At 31.4% G+C, this 17,467-nt stretch overlaps 2 protein-coding genes across 3 annotated transcripts in view; one reads left to right on the top strand and one right to left on the bottom strand.

Moving 5' to 3' along the window:
• The window catches only part of LOC114331049 (uncharacterized), a 527,814-nt gene that overhangs the window by 312,696 nt on the left and 197,651 nt on the right, over nucleotides 1-17,467 (bottom strand). The window contains exon 8 of the mRNA XM_050659330.1: nucleotides 6,309-6,486. Coding sequence (XP_050515287.1) covers nucleotides 6,309-6,486 — 178 coding nt within the window. The remainder of the gene's footprint in view (nucleotides 1-6,308; nucleotides 6,487-17,467) is intronic.
• LOC114331039 (RWD domain-containing protein 2A) overlaps nucleotides 1-17,467 on the top strand; it is a 515,824-nt gene that overhangs the window by 322,955 nt on the left and 175,402 nt on the right. The window lies entirely within an intron of this gene.

Genomic DNA, 17,467 nt, shown 5'->3' with positions numbered 1-17,467 from the left:
AAGCAATTTATGATGAAAATAAGAGAACCCTTTCGAATTTCTTAGGAAAAAGTGAAAAATAAAACATACGCCATTTCCACAAAATTTAAAATTAATAGTAATCCTTACAAGAATTTCTTTATATTAGCATAAGTATTGATTTCAACAATTTTTACCGGTTTAGAATGCACATTTTTGAAAAAATCAGAATTTTTAAAAATCAGATAATTTAAAAGAATCAGAATTTTTAAAATTATCGTAATTTTCATATACTTGTGATAATAACTGCAGAAATACTCAATATACGTAAAAAATGATATATAACCAAATTTTAGTTTTTCCTGTATCAAATATACTACCTTTTTGCTATTTCGGTAGGTTAAAAAATAACCGAGATAGAAACGTATAAAGCTTAAATTTTGCTGTGAGAACCATGTAACCGGAACCATTTAACCTTTTATTTTTAAAAAAAGTAAGGGGTTTAAAAGATTAAATTCAACGTGATTTAATAGCCCTTGGAATTAGTTTTCAAATCGGTTTTAGGTGAACTTCATATCTTAAAAATTAACGGAGTTATTTACAAAAAATAATAACATTTTTTGTAAAAATCCTTAAAAGATAAATTTTGAAAAAAAAAATGTAGCATAAATATTAATGATATTTATGCTACATATTGTTCGGGGGCTCATTTGATAGATATTTCTAAGTACTTTGACAAATGTTTAATAAGTTTATTTTATAAAATGCATAATTTTCCCGTTATTTAAGCTTGAATACTTGTGTACTCGCCGAAAAAAATATACATTCAATTACCTATAACTCACTTTTAGTTATCATTAAGAAGTTTTTCTAGTAAAGAGTTTATTTCATTTTTAATTGGCTTCAATTTTGGTAAAAACAACTTTTTTGTAAAAACTTAGTGTTTGAGTTACTGATGAAAAATCGGTTAAAATCATGCATTTTTCTCACGAAAAATTAAAATTTTTGATCTGTAATAACTCAAAAAGTTTTGATTTATTTTAGTAACGATATATAACAAATTTTGCTTATAAATTGTCCCACTATCAAATTATAGGGCTATTTTTAATAAAATAATTTTCACCCCCGAGAAGGGGTAGCATCCACCCCCAGGGTAAAAGCGCAAGTTGGAACTATGTCAACTTTCATGGAGGTTCAACGAAATCGATGATAATAGTTCATATCCACCTTCAGTAACTGCACTATAATGAAGTTAAAGGAATACTGACATATTTATGTATTATATTAAAAAGATGAAGCTCAACACAGGGCATTCGGGAGAAAAATACTGAGAAAAGTATATGGCCTGTACAAGTAGTCGAGGCATTGAAGGATTGAGGTGTCGATTTTTTTGCAGTAAGACGGATTTTAAAGCGGATTGGTGTGTTGGATTCGTGAGAATGTCAGGAAATTTTGTGAACTAATGTAATGAATAAGAAATTTCAAATTGCATATGTGCATAAAAAAATGCATTTCAAAAATGCATTTCGGTAAATAGTTGGAAAAATTGACTCAATTTTCTTACTCGGGGTTTTTTGGGGTCGCTGAAAACGAATATGAGGTCGGCGAGAGTGTGCAAACTACCTGGTGCCTGCAGCGGGTGTAATAAACGTCTTCCTCTGGAGTATTGTGGTAATTTATCATATAATTGGCTTAAACTCATTACACGGGGGTTTTTGGGGTCGCTGAAAACGAATATGAGGTCGGCGAGAGTGTGCAAAGTACCTGGTGCCTGCAGCGGGTGTAATAAACGTCTTCCTCTGGAGTATTATAGTAATTTATCATATAATTAGTTTAAACTCGTTACTCGGGGGTTTTTGGGGTAATCTATTTTCTTCGATGTAACTATAGTGATCGAAAAGGGTGGTATTTTTATTATAAATAAACATAATTTTTTATTATTATAATATATTTATGGTTAAAAAAAGTTCATTATACAAAATTTATTGTAATTTATCTTTAAAGTTCATTCTTCTTCACTATTGCCTTCCTCTCTCGAGTCCAATGCAATATTTGTGCAATCAGAGCCTGCACAATTTTTGCAGGCTAAATTACAAACTAACCCATGCTTCCTGCATCCGCATGAGTTGCCGCAGTCTGACTTACAACTACAGAATATTAAATTTAAAATGTTTGGAGGACCAGGTGGCTGAGTCATTCTAACTGGAATTAAAACATTATTTTGTAATTCCCATACCCAATCGGTTGGGTTCATGTTACTGCCTATCCATGCAGCCAAATTTGTGTTTGTAAATATACCCTTTTTAAATGCTGGGTAAATGCATCAACAGATGAAAGAATTTTTCCAATGACAATCTTTTTATTTTTGGCAATAGCCATTAAGTACATTCTGTATCTAATAATTTTCTCTCAAGGCAAAACCACATCATCCACTTGCGCCTTAATTCAAACTGCTTTAAATGATATGAAATTAGAATTTAATCGTTGCGATATTAATTTTCAGTGACCCCAAAGACCCCCGAGTAACAAGTTTGGGCCAACTATTTAACAAATTACCATAATAGTCCAGAGGCAGACGTTTATTACACCTGCTGCAGGCACCAGGTAGTTTGCCCACTCTCGCCGACCTCATATTCATTTTCAGCAACCCCAAAACCCCCGAGTAATGAGTTTAAGCCAATTATATGATAAATTACCACAATACTCAAGAGGAAGACGTTTATTACACCCGCTGCAGGCACCAGGTAGTTTGCACACTCTCGCCGACCTCATATTCATTTTCAGCGACCCCAAACAAAAACCCCCGAGTAATGAATTTAAGCCAATTATATGATAAATTAACACAATATTCCAGAGGAAGACGTTTATTACACCTTCTGCAGGCACCAGGTAGTTTCCACACTCTCGCCGACCTCATATTCAGTTTCAGCGACCCCAAAAACCCCCGTGTAATGAGTTTAAGCCAATTATATGATAAATTACCACAGTACTCCAAAAGAAGACGTTTATTACACCCGCTGCAGGCACCAGGTAGTTTGCACACTCTCGCCGACCTCATATTCGTTTTCAGTGGCCCCAAAAACCCCCGAGTAAGAAAATTGAGTCAATTTTCCCACTATTTACCGAAATGCATTTTTCTTATGCACAAATGCAATTTGAGACTTCTGATTCATTACATTAGTTCACAAAATTTCCTGACATTCTCACGAATCCAGCGCACCAAACTGCATTAAAATCCGTCTTACTACGCCAAAAATCTACAGTAAGACCTATTTTTGTGCTTCAATGCCTCGACTAAAGAGGAAGACGGCACATGAAGAATCAGGAGAAACAACGAGGTTAATGAATTGAATGAAGCTTATGATATTGTAAGATCTGTGAAAAGTCAAAGGATGTCATGGCTGGGATATTTGCAAAGACAAGACGATGACAAAAACAACAAAGAAAATCTCACAATGGAAACCGATAAGAAGGCGAAAAAAACGAAGGGGCGAGTTTGTTGGATAACGTTGGAAGACGAAATGAAACTCATGAACGTAAGAAAATGGAGAAGAAGGCACAAGAAAGATCTGAATGGAAGAACATACCAGACAGGCTAAGACACATCCAGGGTTATGATGCCAAAAAAAAGAAGAACATATAATATTTCTTTTAGGCGAGATAGTGAAGCAATAAGCCTGCCAAATGTTTGCCTCAATAGAACTTATTGCGTTCGATTCCTGAGATCCGTAGGAAACTTTGTGAAATAAAGTGATGATAAAAAAATGAAAATTGCATTATCGAACAAGAAAAATGCATTTTCCAAAGTGCATTTCGAAGTGGTAAAACATAATAAATTTGTAATTTGGAAATAATTGATCGACATAAGTTCACTATTACTATCTTCGTGGTACCTGGTGCCCAGGATAGTAGCCCGATCAAAGAACAATCTGACCAAAAAAAAATAAAGGAAGGATGAAAATTTGGGAATAGGTAGTTGAAATTTTCTATTATTATATAAGAAAAATATTACAATTCTACATCCCCTCCATTGTACAAAAATGAAGGGGAATGCCCCCCTCTCAAAGATGAAAAAATACATTCAAAATAAGATCGGAATTGGATAAAATGACTAATTCTAAACAACTTTTCTTCTATAGAGTTTTTTCACTAAGTCAATACTTTTCGAGTTATTTGCTAGTGAATATGTTCATGTTTAACAAAATTAAACATGTTTTTGGACGGTTTTTCGGAGATAACTCAAAAAGTAAGTATTTTAGCGAAAAAATATTCTTAGCAAAAATATAGCCCATAAAAAATTTAAAAAAATGGTTTATACATGAGGTCTGTAGACCCAGTAGAAGCAAAGTTGCAGCTTCGTCAAATTCCAAATCTAATATTTCAATGTGAAATAACCCAAAAACGGAGCACTTTTAGGGGAAAATTCGTTTTAACTTTTTTAAAGTGTTTAAAAAAGGTTTATTTTTGTTTAAAAAAACTCGTAGTATTAAAAGTAAGTGAATTACGCTCAAAATATTGTTGATCCCTTTTATTTTTTGGTACAAAAATCGCAAAAAATCGCATCACATATAAATTTTAACATTACCACTTCACAAGTTACTTTGTCTATGTATTATTTATATGATCTGTAAGTTGCATTGGTTAAAATTGCTTCTTTTTTAAAAAGCTGTAGTTAAAATAGCTTGAACGAGTAACTAGTCACGAGTTTAGGCAAACAGGCATAGCATTACCAATTTTTGTCTAACAAGAAAACAAAAAATCAGAAATTAATAACCCTTCTGCTTTGACAGGTTACAAGATGTCTAATATACTGACCAAGTGAAGTATACAAAAATACTTTAAATATACTTACTATTATTATAAAATATTTTATTCCCGAGGAAGACAAACCCAAAGACACAAAAATTATAATAAATAATACATATACTTAACACTAATATATCCTTTTATATTATATAATATGACTTATTTGCGCTGACAGCGCTGATACATACATCTTGAAAGATTAGCAACGAAATACATACTACTGTCTGTGTGCGCATGCGCCCAGAATGTGATAAAATTTCACTCTCGATCGTAAAGAAATATAACTTCAGAAACTCTATAGAACAAAAGTTACTTAGAATTAGTCATTTTATCCAATTCCGGACTTATTTTGAACGTATATTTTTTCACCCCCGAAAAAAAAAATTTCACCCCGTACTTTCCAATTTTTGTAAAATGGAGGGGATGTAGAATTGTATCTTCCTTTATTTTTTTGGAGGTTTTCGTAAAATTTTGCGTTCCCTGATAGGGCTATAGGCCGCATCTGAAGTTTTATAGAAATTAAATACAAAATCAATGCAAACTCATTGCTTAGGTTTTCGGGATTGCTCATCACGAATATCATGACGGCAAGGGTCTCCAAGACACCTGGTGCTAAGGACGGGTCTCGTCTACTGGAGTTTGGTGGAAGTTTGATACAAAATCCGTATAATAATATCGTATGGCATTTTTGCCGGGGAGACCCTTTCGGATTGTTTTTAGAAATGAAAAATTGATTGTCGTTGGCAGGGCTCGAACCCGCGTGCTCGGACGTATGAGGTTAGTGATCATGCCGTTGAGCTACGGCCGTTCACACAAAATCCGTGAAAACTCATTACTCAGCGGGTTTTCGGATCGCTAAACACGAATATCATGTCGACGATGGTATACGAGGCACCTGGTATCTAGGGCTAGCCTCATCTCCTGTAGCTTTGTAAAATTCTATACAAAATCAGTGCAAATCGTTAGTCAAGGGGTTTTGGGTCGGTGAACACGAATATCATGTCGGCAATGGTCACCGATGTACCTGGTGCCCAGGAGAAGAATCGTCTCCTGGAGTTTTATGGAAATTTGATACAAAATCAGTGTGTCCTGGGCACCACGTGCCTTAGAGACCATCGATAACGGTATAGTCGTGTTCAGTGAGCCCAAGAACCCCCGTATAACCACTAAGCATTGATTTTTTACAGCATTTTCACAAAACTCCAGGAGATGAGGCTCACCCTGGACATCAGATGCCTCAGAAACCATCGCCGATATAATATTCGTCTTCAGTTCCCCCAAAAATTTCCGAGTAACCAGTTTCCACTGATTTTGTTTTCAGATTATAAGGTTCTTACTATCTAATGCAACAAATTTCAGTGAGATGCATCCAACTGCAAAAATTTGGTAGATTTTGGTCTTTTTACTGCTTCATTGTCTCACCTATTTTACACTTTATTGCACGTCATTCAATTTTAACGTCGACACTTTTTTTACACAGTTGCCATATCTTATTGTTGTTTTTTCTTCTACGAGATACGTTAAGTAAATTGTATGCTGCTTACCTAAAACGTTCTTCTCTGCTACTTTAAAGCCATGTATCGTCTGAAAATTGGACATATTTTTCTGGGCAGTATCGTCTTTGAACTTGATAGACGTTTTTACAAAATGCCAACCATCATATTGGTACGATGTAATACCATTTGTAGTTAATCCTAATAACAACGAAGTTCCGTAGACATCCTGAAAAAGAAAGGCAAGTTTTAGTAAACAGATTTTTACAAATGCGTCAGCGTCATAAATCTAACTTTAATTTTAAATAATTACGTAGGCCAAGCCTGAATAATAATTCCTAGTACCTAGTTTGATCCTATCCATGGACAGACATTTTCTTAGACACTGCAAACAAAAAGCTCTCTTTCTGGTTTTAACTTTTGAAGAAGTCACACGATTCTGCCCTCTCTTTTTTTCGAAAGAGAAAGAGGGATTAGCATCAGCTTTTTGGAATGTGAGGGTAATATTACTTGCAAACTGGTAAAACAATAAATTCTGGATATTACTAAAGGAAAAAATTCGAGAAAAATGAACCGGTTTGCAGAAAAAAAACATTTTTCATCAGGACAGTGCATCGTGTCATATGAACATCTTTATTCCAAGTATTGAAGCTTAAAATAGGACAAAACCTCGCAATTTTTACAGAATGGATCGAATTACATGAAAATTTGAAACTAGGAAGTGGATAGTTCGAAGGCGCTTTTACCATGGGGGTGGTTGCCACCCCATGTCGGGGGTGGAAATTTTTTATTATAGTTTGACCACAAAAGTTGGTAAAAACATTTATTTTAAGCAAAAAACGTTCCATACATTTTTTTGATAAAATTAACAGTTTTCGATTTATTCGCTATCGAAAGTGTTAGTTTTATATCGAAAAAATCAATGTTTTTAAGAAGTTTTATGCTAATAACTCCAAAAGTTTTCGTTTTATCAAAACAACTTTACTTAACAAAAATTTACCTTTTAAAAAAATAAACAAAACCGTTTTTTTTTATTTTCTAAGACCAATAGTAATCGAGCTATACTTTGTTATATGTTAGCTCTTATTCGTCAAACGCTAAATATTGTAGTTTCAAAGTCAAAAGACGGGAAAACTATGCATTTTTCGAGGATAACTGGTTCAAACTAATTTAAAGTATTTAAAAATATCTATCTTCAGAAATAAAAAAAGTCTCTAGCTCAAAAATTAAGTGACAGTAGGTAATGAAAATAATGCCGATCCTTATTTTTTTCAGCGAAAAAGTGATCTTATTGACCTTATTTGGTCTTCTTTATTTATGTATTATTAATAGGTTCTAGAAGATTGACCGGCTTAGAATGATTAGTTTAAAAAAAAATGGAGTTTAACGAATTTTTGTAGTTTGGAAAAAAATGGCGTTTTCTTCAGAATAGAAAGATTAGCATCAGAGATACGAAAAAATGTTTCAACATGAAAATGTAGCTTATTTAATTCCCAAGAATTTGGTTTGCAAAAGTTTTTTCTACGGAAAAAATTAAGTGAGCTATTAACCATTAAAACTTGTAATAACATTTAAGAAACACCTTTACCAACCCTGTCAAAGTCCACTTTTTTGCGACTGAGGATTTTATAAAGATTTAATATTAATAGTCTTATATCTTGTATAAACCTACAAAATTTGTTTACCAAACTTTCTGAGATAAAAAATTCAAAGTTACTGTTAAAAAATCAATATATTTTTTTGAAAAAAAAAAGAGAAATCCAATTTGAAGCATAATAATGTAAGTTAGCGGTGTTTTTAGTCATTGGCCTTATTCATTCTTCTATATTTATGTATTATTAATAGATCCTAGAAGTTTGACTCGCTTAAAATGATTAGTTTCAAAAAACTGGATTTAAAAGCGAATAACGAATTTTTGTAGTTTGATAAAAAATGCCATTTTCTTCAGAATAGAAAGAATAGCATCAGAGATATGAAAAAATGTTTAAATATGAAATTGTAGGGTATTTAATTTCCAAGAATTGGGTTTGAAAAATTTTTTCTACGACAAAAATTGAGTGAATTTTAAATAAGTATTATCCAAGAACATTGATTTTTTCGATATAAAACTAACACGTTCGATAGTGAATAAATCGAAAACTATTAATTTTATCAAAAAAATGTATAGAACATTTTTTGGTTAGAATGAACTTTTGCGGTCAAAATATAATAAAAAAATTTCCACCTCCGAGATGAGGTGGCAACCACCCCCATGGTAAAGCGCCTTTTGAAATCATATAGAGTTTGATCCTTGGACTATCCACTACTTATTCTCAAATTTTTAAGCAAATCGATCCATTCTGTAAAAATTGCGAGGTGAAAAACTTCGGTTCCTGGACTACTTAACAATGCCTAAATCCATGAATTAAAATTCGAATTGTTGGAGTTTTCACCGTATTCATCAGATTTGGCCCCTAGCGACTTTCATCGGTTTCGATATCTAAAAAAATTGATGCGTGAAAAGCCTTTTTCATCAAATGATAAGGTCATAACAGCTGTGGACGCGTATTTTTCACTTCAGGAATGGAGTTTCCAAATAGGAATCTCGTTGGAACAAGTGTATTCATGTCCAGGTAGACTATACTGAATAATTTCAAACCATAACATTGTGTTTTTCTTATCGAACCGCAAAACTTATTGAACATGCCTTACTTGTACCATAGTCCAGGGCTCATGCATCTATTTTGAGATGGACGTTGAAGGTGACTCATATTTTTTTGCAGAAGTTGCTTGGAATTAACTCATATAATAATAATTGAGTTATCCTCCCACTCAAAAAGGTCCGGAATATTGTTTAAATAATCAAAATGTCAAAAAATTAAGGGAAAATTAGATTTTTTTCTTCGTTTTTTAACTACAACTTTAAAAGTATTCACTTCCCAGAAAAGTTGTACTTAAATTTTTAAAAAATTGTCACATTGTCACCCTTGTTGCAAAGTAGCGAAAAATTCATAAAAAACAAGTATTCGCATTTTACGTTTTTTAACCATTTATGCTACACCTAGGACCTTCATATTTTACCCAGAAAAACTTTATGATATATAGTAAAACAATACTGAAAATTTCATTAAGATCGGTTTAATACGTTTTGCAAAATAAATTTTGCACTCCAGCTTTCGCAAAAAAAAATCATTTTTTCAAAATGTTGCAGCACTTAAAATAAAGCAGATAGCAAGTTTAATTTTTTTTTTTACATATACATAGAATAATACTGTAACTATCATTTGTAATTTACAAAATTAAAATCGGTAACTACCACGTCGTCAGAAATTTTTTTAAATAAACATTAATTTTTGGTGCTACGCGCAGGACAGCGGTGTTCGATTCACACAAGTTGATTTCCACCAAAATTTCTTCCAATCTGTATCTAATATATTATTTTCTTACTCCATATTTTTTGTATTTTAATATTTTTTAGTTCCACAAAAATCAAACTAATTTGATTATTATTTGTGAAATATTGTTTAAACAATTCCATATGTTTAAAAATAATTAACTTTTATTCTCTAAGTTAAAAAAATATATGAACAAAAAAGTTTTTGCTAAAAATGAGTTATTTCAAAGGACAGAGTATATGTTTTTATTTTGCAATAAACAAATTTATTTATTTATATCGAAATGTACTAAAAATTTAAATTTATCAATCATTTTCAAAGGTCATTGGAATGCCCAATCAGAGCAAGCGTATCCGCTGTCCTGCTCGTAGAACCAAAAATTAATGTTTATTTAAAAAATTCCTGACGTCGTGGTAGTTAACCGCTTTTAATTTTGCAAATTGAAAATGAAAGGTACAGTACTCTTCTATATGTAAAAAAAATTCAACTTGCTGTCGGCTTTACGTTCAGTCCTGCAACATTTTGAAAAATTGAATTTTTTTTTGCGAAAACTAGATTGCAAAATTTATTTTGCAAAATCTACTAAACCGATCTTAATGAAATTTACAGTATTGTTTTATTATATCATATCTAGGTGAAAAATAAAGGTCCTAAGTGTAGCGTAAATGGTTGAAAAACGTAAAATTCGAATACTTGTTTTTTATGTTTTTTTTTTCGCAATTATTGCTGTTTTGCAACAAGAGTGACAATTTTTAAAATTTTTAACTAATCCTATATTGTAGGAAATTTAATAACGCAACTTTTATGTCAGTACAACTTTTCTCGGACATGAATACTTTTAAAGTTATAATGAAAAAACCAAGAAAAAAATCGAATTTTTCCTTAATTTTTTGACATTTTGATTATTTAAACAATGTTCCGGACCTTTTTGAGTGGGAGGTTAACTCAAATATTATTATATGAGTTATTTTCAAGTAATTTCTGCAAAAAATATGAGTCACCTCTCAACATCCAAATGTACTAATATTTTTACAGATGCGCCCTGATCTACCATGATAATGTAGTAAACTCCAATATTATAATACATACTTCTTATCATAACTGCGAATAAATATTACAACCTGTTGTATTCTATCCGAATTATACAAGAAACAATATCCGCTCTCTTTTGTTCTCGCCCGAAGAGCTAGCCCTCAATGCATGTACATAAATAATACACACAAAGCGGTGAGACAGATTTGCACTGGAAAATAAATATGTAAATCCGACAAAGATCGAACGTTTCAGCATTCGACAAAACAGTTTTCATTTGTTTTTATGCAATGAATCGAATAAATCGAGCCGCGGCTCTCCGAATTTTATTTTATCTTTCTCCATCTCGGTTAGTACCGATCATGCATTTAGACAAGGCGAAAACGGCGTGTTCGTTAGAAAAAATATTTCCATGAGATTTTTTTGCATAATCACATTCGTGAGACAAACACAGAATAAAGTTCAAGAAGTCGCCCACGTGAAAAGTGGTCCAATGTTTTTTAACAATTTTTTTTAATCAAATTGCAAAAATCAATATTTTTGGCCCGTAAAAATTTTTCTTAGGTTTTTTGGACCATTCTGGACAAAAAAGGTCTTTTGTAATTTTTCTCTAAAGTTGATCGTTTTCGAGTTATAAACAATTTAAAATTGAAAAAAACGAAAAATGGCGATTTTTAAGGCTTAATAAATTGGTTAAAAGTTATTATTATGATTTCATTCATAGGAGATTCTGACCAATAGAAAGCTACAGAAATCTGAATTAAATCGATAATTTTTGATAATCTCCCGTCGTTAAGTATGTTACGTCAAATGCTACGAAAAAATACATTCAGTGACATTAATGACAATTAATGTTTTAAAAATTATAAAAGTGATGACTTTCAATCGTCAAATATTTATAAAAACTGTGTGTTTAATGGTACTTACATAAATAAATCACAATAAAATTTTGGTTTTGAACAGTTTTATTCATGAAATAATCGCAACAAATTGCACTTGACCTCTGAAATTAATATAGAATTTTTGCTCTCGTGACACTTTGACATAATTTCACTCGCCTTCGGCTCGTGAAATTAAAACTGTCAAAGTGTCACTCGGGAAAAATTCAATAATTTCAGAGCTCTTGTGCAATTACTACTGAAAGTCAGAAAGTGACTAAATCAAAGTTGAAAGCCCCCTACAAGATCCTGATTAAATTTTTGTTATAATTTGATTACTAAGCTGTTACTTTTAAGAAATAATAATGAGCGCCAGCACATATTAGGCGGCCATCTATGGTGAGTGCGAGAGAGATGCCATTCCGGCAGTCCAATGGGACATCTTACTCGCACTCACATTTACAGTCGCGTCAATACGTTCTTACGGCTTATTGTTAATAATTAAAAATAACAGCTTAGTAATCAAATAATAACACAAATTTGTTCAGGATCTTGTAGGGGGGGCTTTAAACTTTGATTTAGACACTTTCTGACTTTCATAATAATAATTTTTAACCGAGTTATTAAGTCTTAAAAATGGCCATTTTTGCGTTTTTCAAATTTTAAATTGCTTATAACTCGAAAACCATCAACTTCAGAGAAAAATTACGAGACCTTTTTTGTCCAGAATGGTCTAAAAAACCTAAAAAAAATTGTCCAGAACAAAAATAATAATTTTTGCAATTTGATTAAAAAAAATTGTTAAAAAAAACTTGGACCACTTTTCTCGTGGGCGACTTCTTGAACCTTATTCTGGGGTGTATTAAAAATGTGATTATGCAAAAAAATCTCATACAAATATATTTTCCAACGAGCCCGCCGTTTTCGCCTTGTCTAATTGGGTTCGCTATCCATCGACAGAATCAGGAAACAAAAGTCGAATAGAAAATGAGGTTTTCGTTAAAAAAATAGCGATTTTATTGAATTTATATAAAAGAAATGCACCGAATGAGAGTTAAAATAAAAAAGCGATATTTTAACACTAAAAAATGCTTCATTTATGTGTGAAATATTTGTTCATTTATGTGGAAAAACGTAAACCATAATGTATCATGAGTGCTCTAAAGTTATATTCATTTACAGTGTGAAAAGGGTTTATCTGATTAATTTTAACGTCCACTCGGGAGACGAGGATTGACTCTGTAGTCCAGAGAAATAGGATATTTCTCGTGACACATCGCCATCCAGGCCGAAATCAAATTTTTTGAGTAGTATAGACATCTATATTAATAACCTATATGTTTCCTGCAGCCGATTTTGATGATATACATAGTTATAAACAAATGAAGATCAAAAAACGATAATCTCGTCTGTTACTAAAAAGTAAAGCATTCTAAACAAATTTTAGAATAAGAAACTCATAAATCATATAAAAAGCTTCAATATGGCGTTCGCTGAATATGTCTATCCTTTTTTGTTGCTTAGAAATAGGGATGGGAAAAACCTACCGGTTTTAACCTAAAACCGGTTTTTTTACTTCGCAATAACCGGTTTTACCGGTTGTTTTTTATCCCGGTTATAACCGGTTTTTTCTTTTAAAAATAAAAACCGGTTATTAGGTTTTTACGGTGATTAGGATTAGGTTAGGTATTATTTTGGATCCCAATCATAATTATTATTCTCAAGTAATTATTCCAAACAAAACCATAATTCAAATTTCATTTTATAAATATAGAAGCAAACTGAAAGTGCAAACTCACATCAGCCATAAACAATTAAGTTTATTATAATATTTCGTTGAAAAGATATTTGTAATCATAATATTTACGTAAGAAGTGATCTGGTTGAAGTAGACGCAAACATCATCTATTTTTCACACTTGACTCTTGACATTGAAAGTGGGTGAATCACTTTTTCTGATTACCAAAAATAATGTTCTGACTATGAATATCGAATTACCGATTACGAATACGATTCTCCAAGGATTTCCCTACGTTTTTAAAAGGATACACCCATACAGGAAGTATTAAATCAGTTAAAATATACCTATTATACAAATATACAAACGTGTTAAAAGAAATATATAATAATTTTTTTTGATGGTTGTAAAAATACAAGAAAACTTGCATTATCCAATTTATTTTTAAGTAAAATATTTATGCTGATATTATTTTTTTTAAATCCCATTTGAAAGAGTCTGGGAAATTTTTTATAAGTTGAAATGGTTGGGTTAAATTGTATATTATTGCAATATGTATATATTAATCTCTATCACAGCACGCTATATTATATTTAATAATAATCAATAAATACGTAATAATAATAAAATAATACCAAAACCTGCCTTGAACCCTTTTTTATAATAAAATAATAAATAAATATAATAATTAATAGAATAAAATGGTTTTATTAAAAATTGTTTTATTTATATTGATATTGATGTTCTTTCTGTAGTACCAATTTTGACCATATTGATATCGAGTATCGAGTCGAGTGGAGTATCGCAAACTAAAGTGCATTGTAATTGTAACATTGTTACCAATTGGATTAAAAAAACCAATAACCGGTTTTTAGAAAAACCGGTTTTTTGGCCGGTTATAACCGTAAGGTTAAACCGTAAGCAAAAAAACCGGTATAACCGAAAACCGGTGTTTGGTCAAAAACCGCCATTCCTACTTAGAAAATTGCAAAAAAGTCATAAATTTTGAGATTTTATAAATGTTCATAACTTATGTAAAAATTAAGTTATAACCTTATTATTACACGGAATGCTGAGACTTTTTATGCTTAAATTATATTTTAAATTTCAAAGTAATTGGTCAAATAGTTTAAAAGTTATTTAATTTGTTTATCCCAAATTCATTTTTTTTTTTGCAACACTATAAGTCAGAAAATTATGTTACAGTAACACTTCGGACAGTTTATGAAAGAAGAACATTTATACTTAATTAAATTTTTTATACTTAGTTAAAAAAATGACAAAAAGTAATTTTAAAGTAATTTTAAAAAAGTTGTAAAATTATTTTGCACAAACATGTCGATTTCTTGCTTACTTATAAACAATTAGAATAACTATTTAACCGTTACCCGTAGAAAAATTATTTTTTCATATTTAGAAAGACTGAATTTTTGTACACATTTAGAAAGAAAAACAACTGTCCTAGGACAATTAGGGAAGAAGTTAGCCCCTTTTTAATTCACATGTCCTTGCTAAATAATTTTGCAATATTTAAAATTATTTTTTGTCATTTTTTTTAATTAAACTAATAGTGTAAATCTTCTTCTTTCATAAACTATCCAAAGTATTACTGTAACTTCATCATTTCTGACTTATAGTGTTGCAAAAAAAATTAGTTTGAGATAAACAAATTAAATAACTTTTAAACTATTTGACCAATTGCTTTGAAATTTAGGGTATGATTTAAGCAGCGGAAGTCTCAGAAGTCTATTCCGTGTAATAAGAAGGTTCTAAGTTAATTTTTACATAAGTTATGAATATTTATAAAAACTCAAAATTTATGATTTATTTTGCAATTTTCTAAGCAACCAATAAGGAGAGACATATTCAGCGAACGCCATATTGAAGTTTTTTATACGATTTATGAGTTTCTTACTCTCAAATTTATTTAAAATGCTTATCTTTTTGGTAATAGACGAAAAAAGCGAAAATTTACCGTTCCTTGATCTTGATCTCTCCAGAGGGGGTTGTGTCACCAACAGGATATTTTTTTTCCTTATTCGTAGGAACTACTGTTGCTGTACCATCGAACAATACACTGTTTGTTGGTAAAATGTTGTCAAACAATGAACAGTAGTGTAACAAGTATCTTTAGTTAAAATTTCAAATCGTGTTGGTAGTTATACACCCACGCTTCCCGTCATATTCGACAAAATAGTTTTTTAACCAACCTCCGAGACAATACCTACACAAAATTACTTTGTTCCTGGCCTACTGAGAAGACAGTGGTGTCTTCGCTTCGCGGCAGTAGCCGCTACCCTTCACATCTCACAAGGGGATTCAAGGTTTGTGTAAACTTACATTGTTGCTGCGCTTTACCAAGTACGGCACAGCACGTTAATTGTATAACATTGTGATACACAATTTGTTGCGAATTCATTTTGTTGTGCTGAACTGTTTCACATTATGTAGCAGTAAAGCGAGTATTTGCAGTAGCTAGTCCAGTCCATACTTTAAAGGTTCAATCAGGAGACTGGTAAGTCCAGAAGCTCGTTTATTTTTCATCGTTATTAGGAATTTAGTTACTTCAGTTAGTGTTATTAAGAGCACACAGTAGCGATCAGCAGGTAGCAACAAACGCGGTCCAAGATTGCGAAAGTTCTGCGAACTTTCAAAAGTGAGGCAACAGTGCGTCGGTAATTCGATACTGACAGTGACGTTTATACTATCAAAAACAATAATTTTTATACACATAGGCGCGAAATGTTGCCAAGTCAGTGACGTTCGATTTCTTGTTATAAAAAAATCGATTTTTAGTAGTTCCAATGTGACACAAAATGTAGGCACGGGATGAAAAAGTTTATTTGAATAGAGTAATTTCCACATACTAACATATTTCTGAAATTGGGCTCTGCACCGCCATTCTTTATTATTTATTACGAATATGTGTGCCAAATATCTCGACAAAATATTCAAAATTAGAGCCGCAATCTTGGAACGCGTTTGTTGCTACCTGTTGATCGCTACTATTTGCTCTTAAGTTTTCTTGTACAAAAGATATCTCTGACAGTAAAGACTGGTCATTATCTTCATTAAGAAGTTGTGGACGTTCTTCAGTCCAAAAATATTCGTCCAAAGAAAGTCAGGAAATGGATAAACTGGCTAATTTTAAGTAACTTTTGTTCTATAGAGTTTTTTTCGCTAAGTCAATACTTTTCGAGTTATTTGGCAGTGAATATGTTCATTTTTTCAACAAAATAACCACGCTTTTAGACGGTTTTTCGCAAATAACTCAAATAGTAAGTATTTTGTCGAAAAAACATTCTTAGCAAAAATATAGCCTGTAAAATTTTTTAAAAAGTGGTGTTATTATCACGTCTCTACACCTGGTAGAAGCAGAGTTATAGCTAATAAAAAATAGGTTCATATTCGTCAAATTCCAAATGGAATACTTTAACGTGAAATAACCAAAAATGAAGCACATTTCGGGGAAAACTCATTACAACTTATTTAAAGTGTTTAAAAAAAGCTTTATTTTTGTTTTATAAAAAAAATTTCTAGCATCAAAATTAAACAAGTTACGCTCAAAATAAAGTTAGTCCCTTTTGGTTTTGGTAAAAAATCGAGAAAATCACCCCCTAATTAGTATCTTAAATGAACTTAATCGTTACGACTTCACAAGTTTCTTGACTCGTGTATATATTGTTTATATGATCTGTAAGTTTCATCGGTTCAAAGTCCTTATTATTGAAAGGGCTGTAGTTAAAATGGGTTGAACGAGTCACTGATCACGAATGTATGCAAATTTAGAAACACCAAATCTTAATCAATTTTTGTCTAACAGAAAAACAAAAAATACGTGATATTCAGAAAATCAAATCTGACTTTTTTTTGTTTTTCGAGATTTTTGGTATCTCTAACAATTTTTAAGTTTTATTGAAAAAAAGCATATTTTTCAAAATTTAAATTTTTAAAAATTTTACTTTAAAACCAAATTTTTTCAAAAAAAAACACTTTGAATCGATGAAACTTACAGATCATATAAACACAACATAAGTAAAATAATTTGTGGAGCGGTAACGATTAATTTCATTTAAGTTGCTAATTAGAGGGTGGTCTTCCCGATTTTTTTTTTGAAAAAACAAAAGGGACCAACTTTATTTTGAGCGTAACTTGCATAACATTAATGCTAGAAACTTTTTGTAAAAA

This window comes from Diabrotica virgifera, chromosome 8, assembly GCF_917563875.1.
Source record: "Diabrotica virgifera virgifera chromosome 8, PGI_DIABVI_V3a".
NCBI lineage: Eukaryota > Metazoa > Arthropoda > Insecta > Coleoptera > Chrysomelidae > Diabrotica > Diabrotica virgifera.
This window is presented reverse-complemented; position numbering and strand designations above follow the sequence as displayed.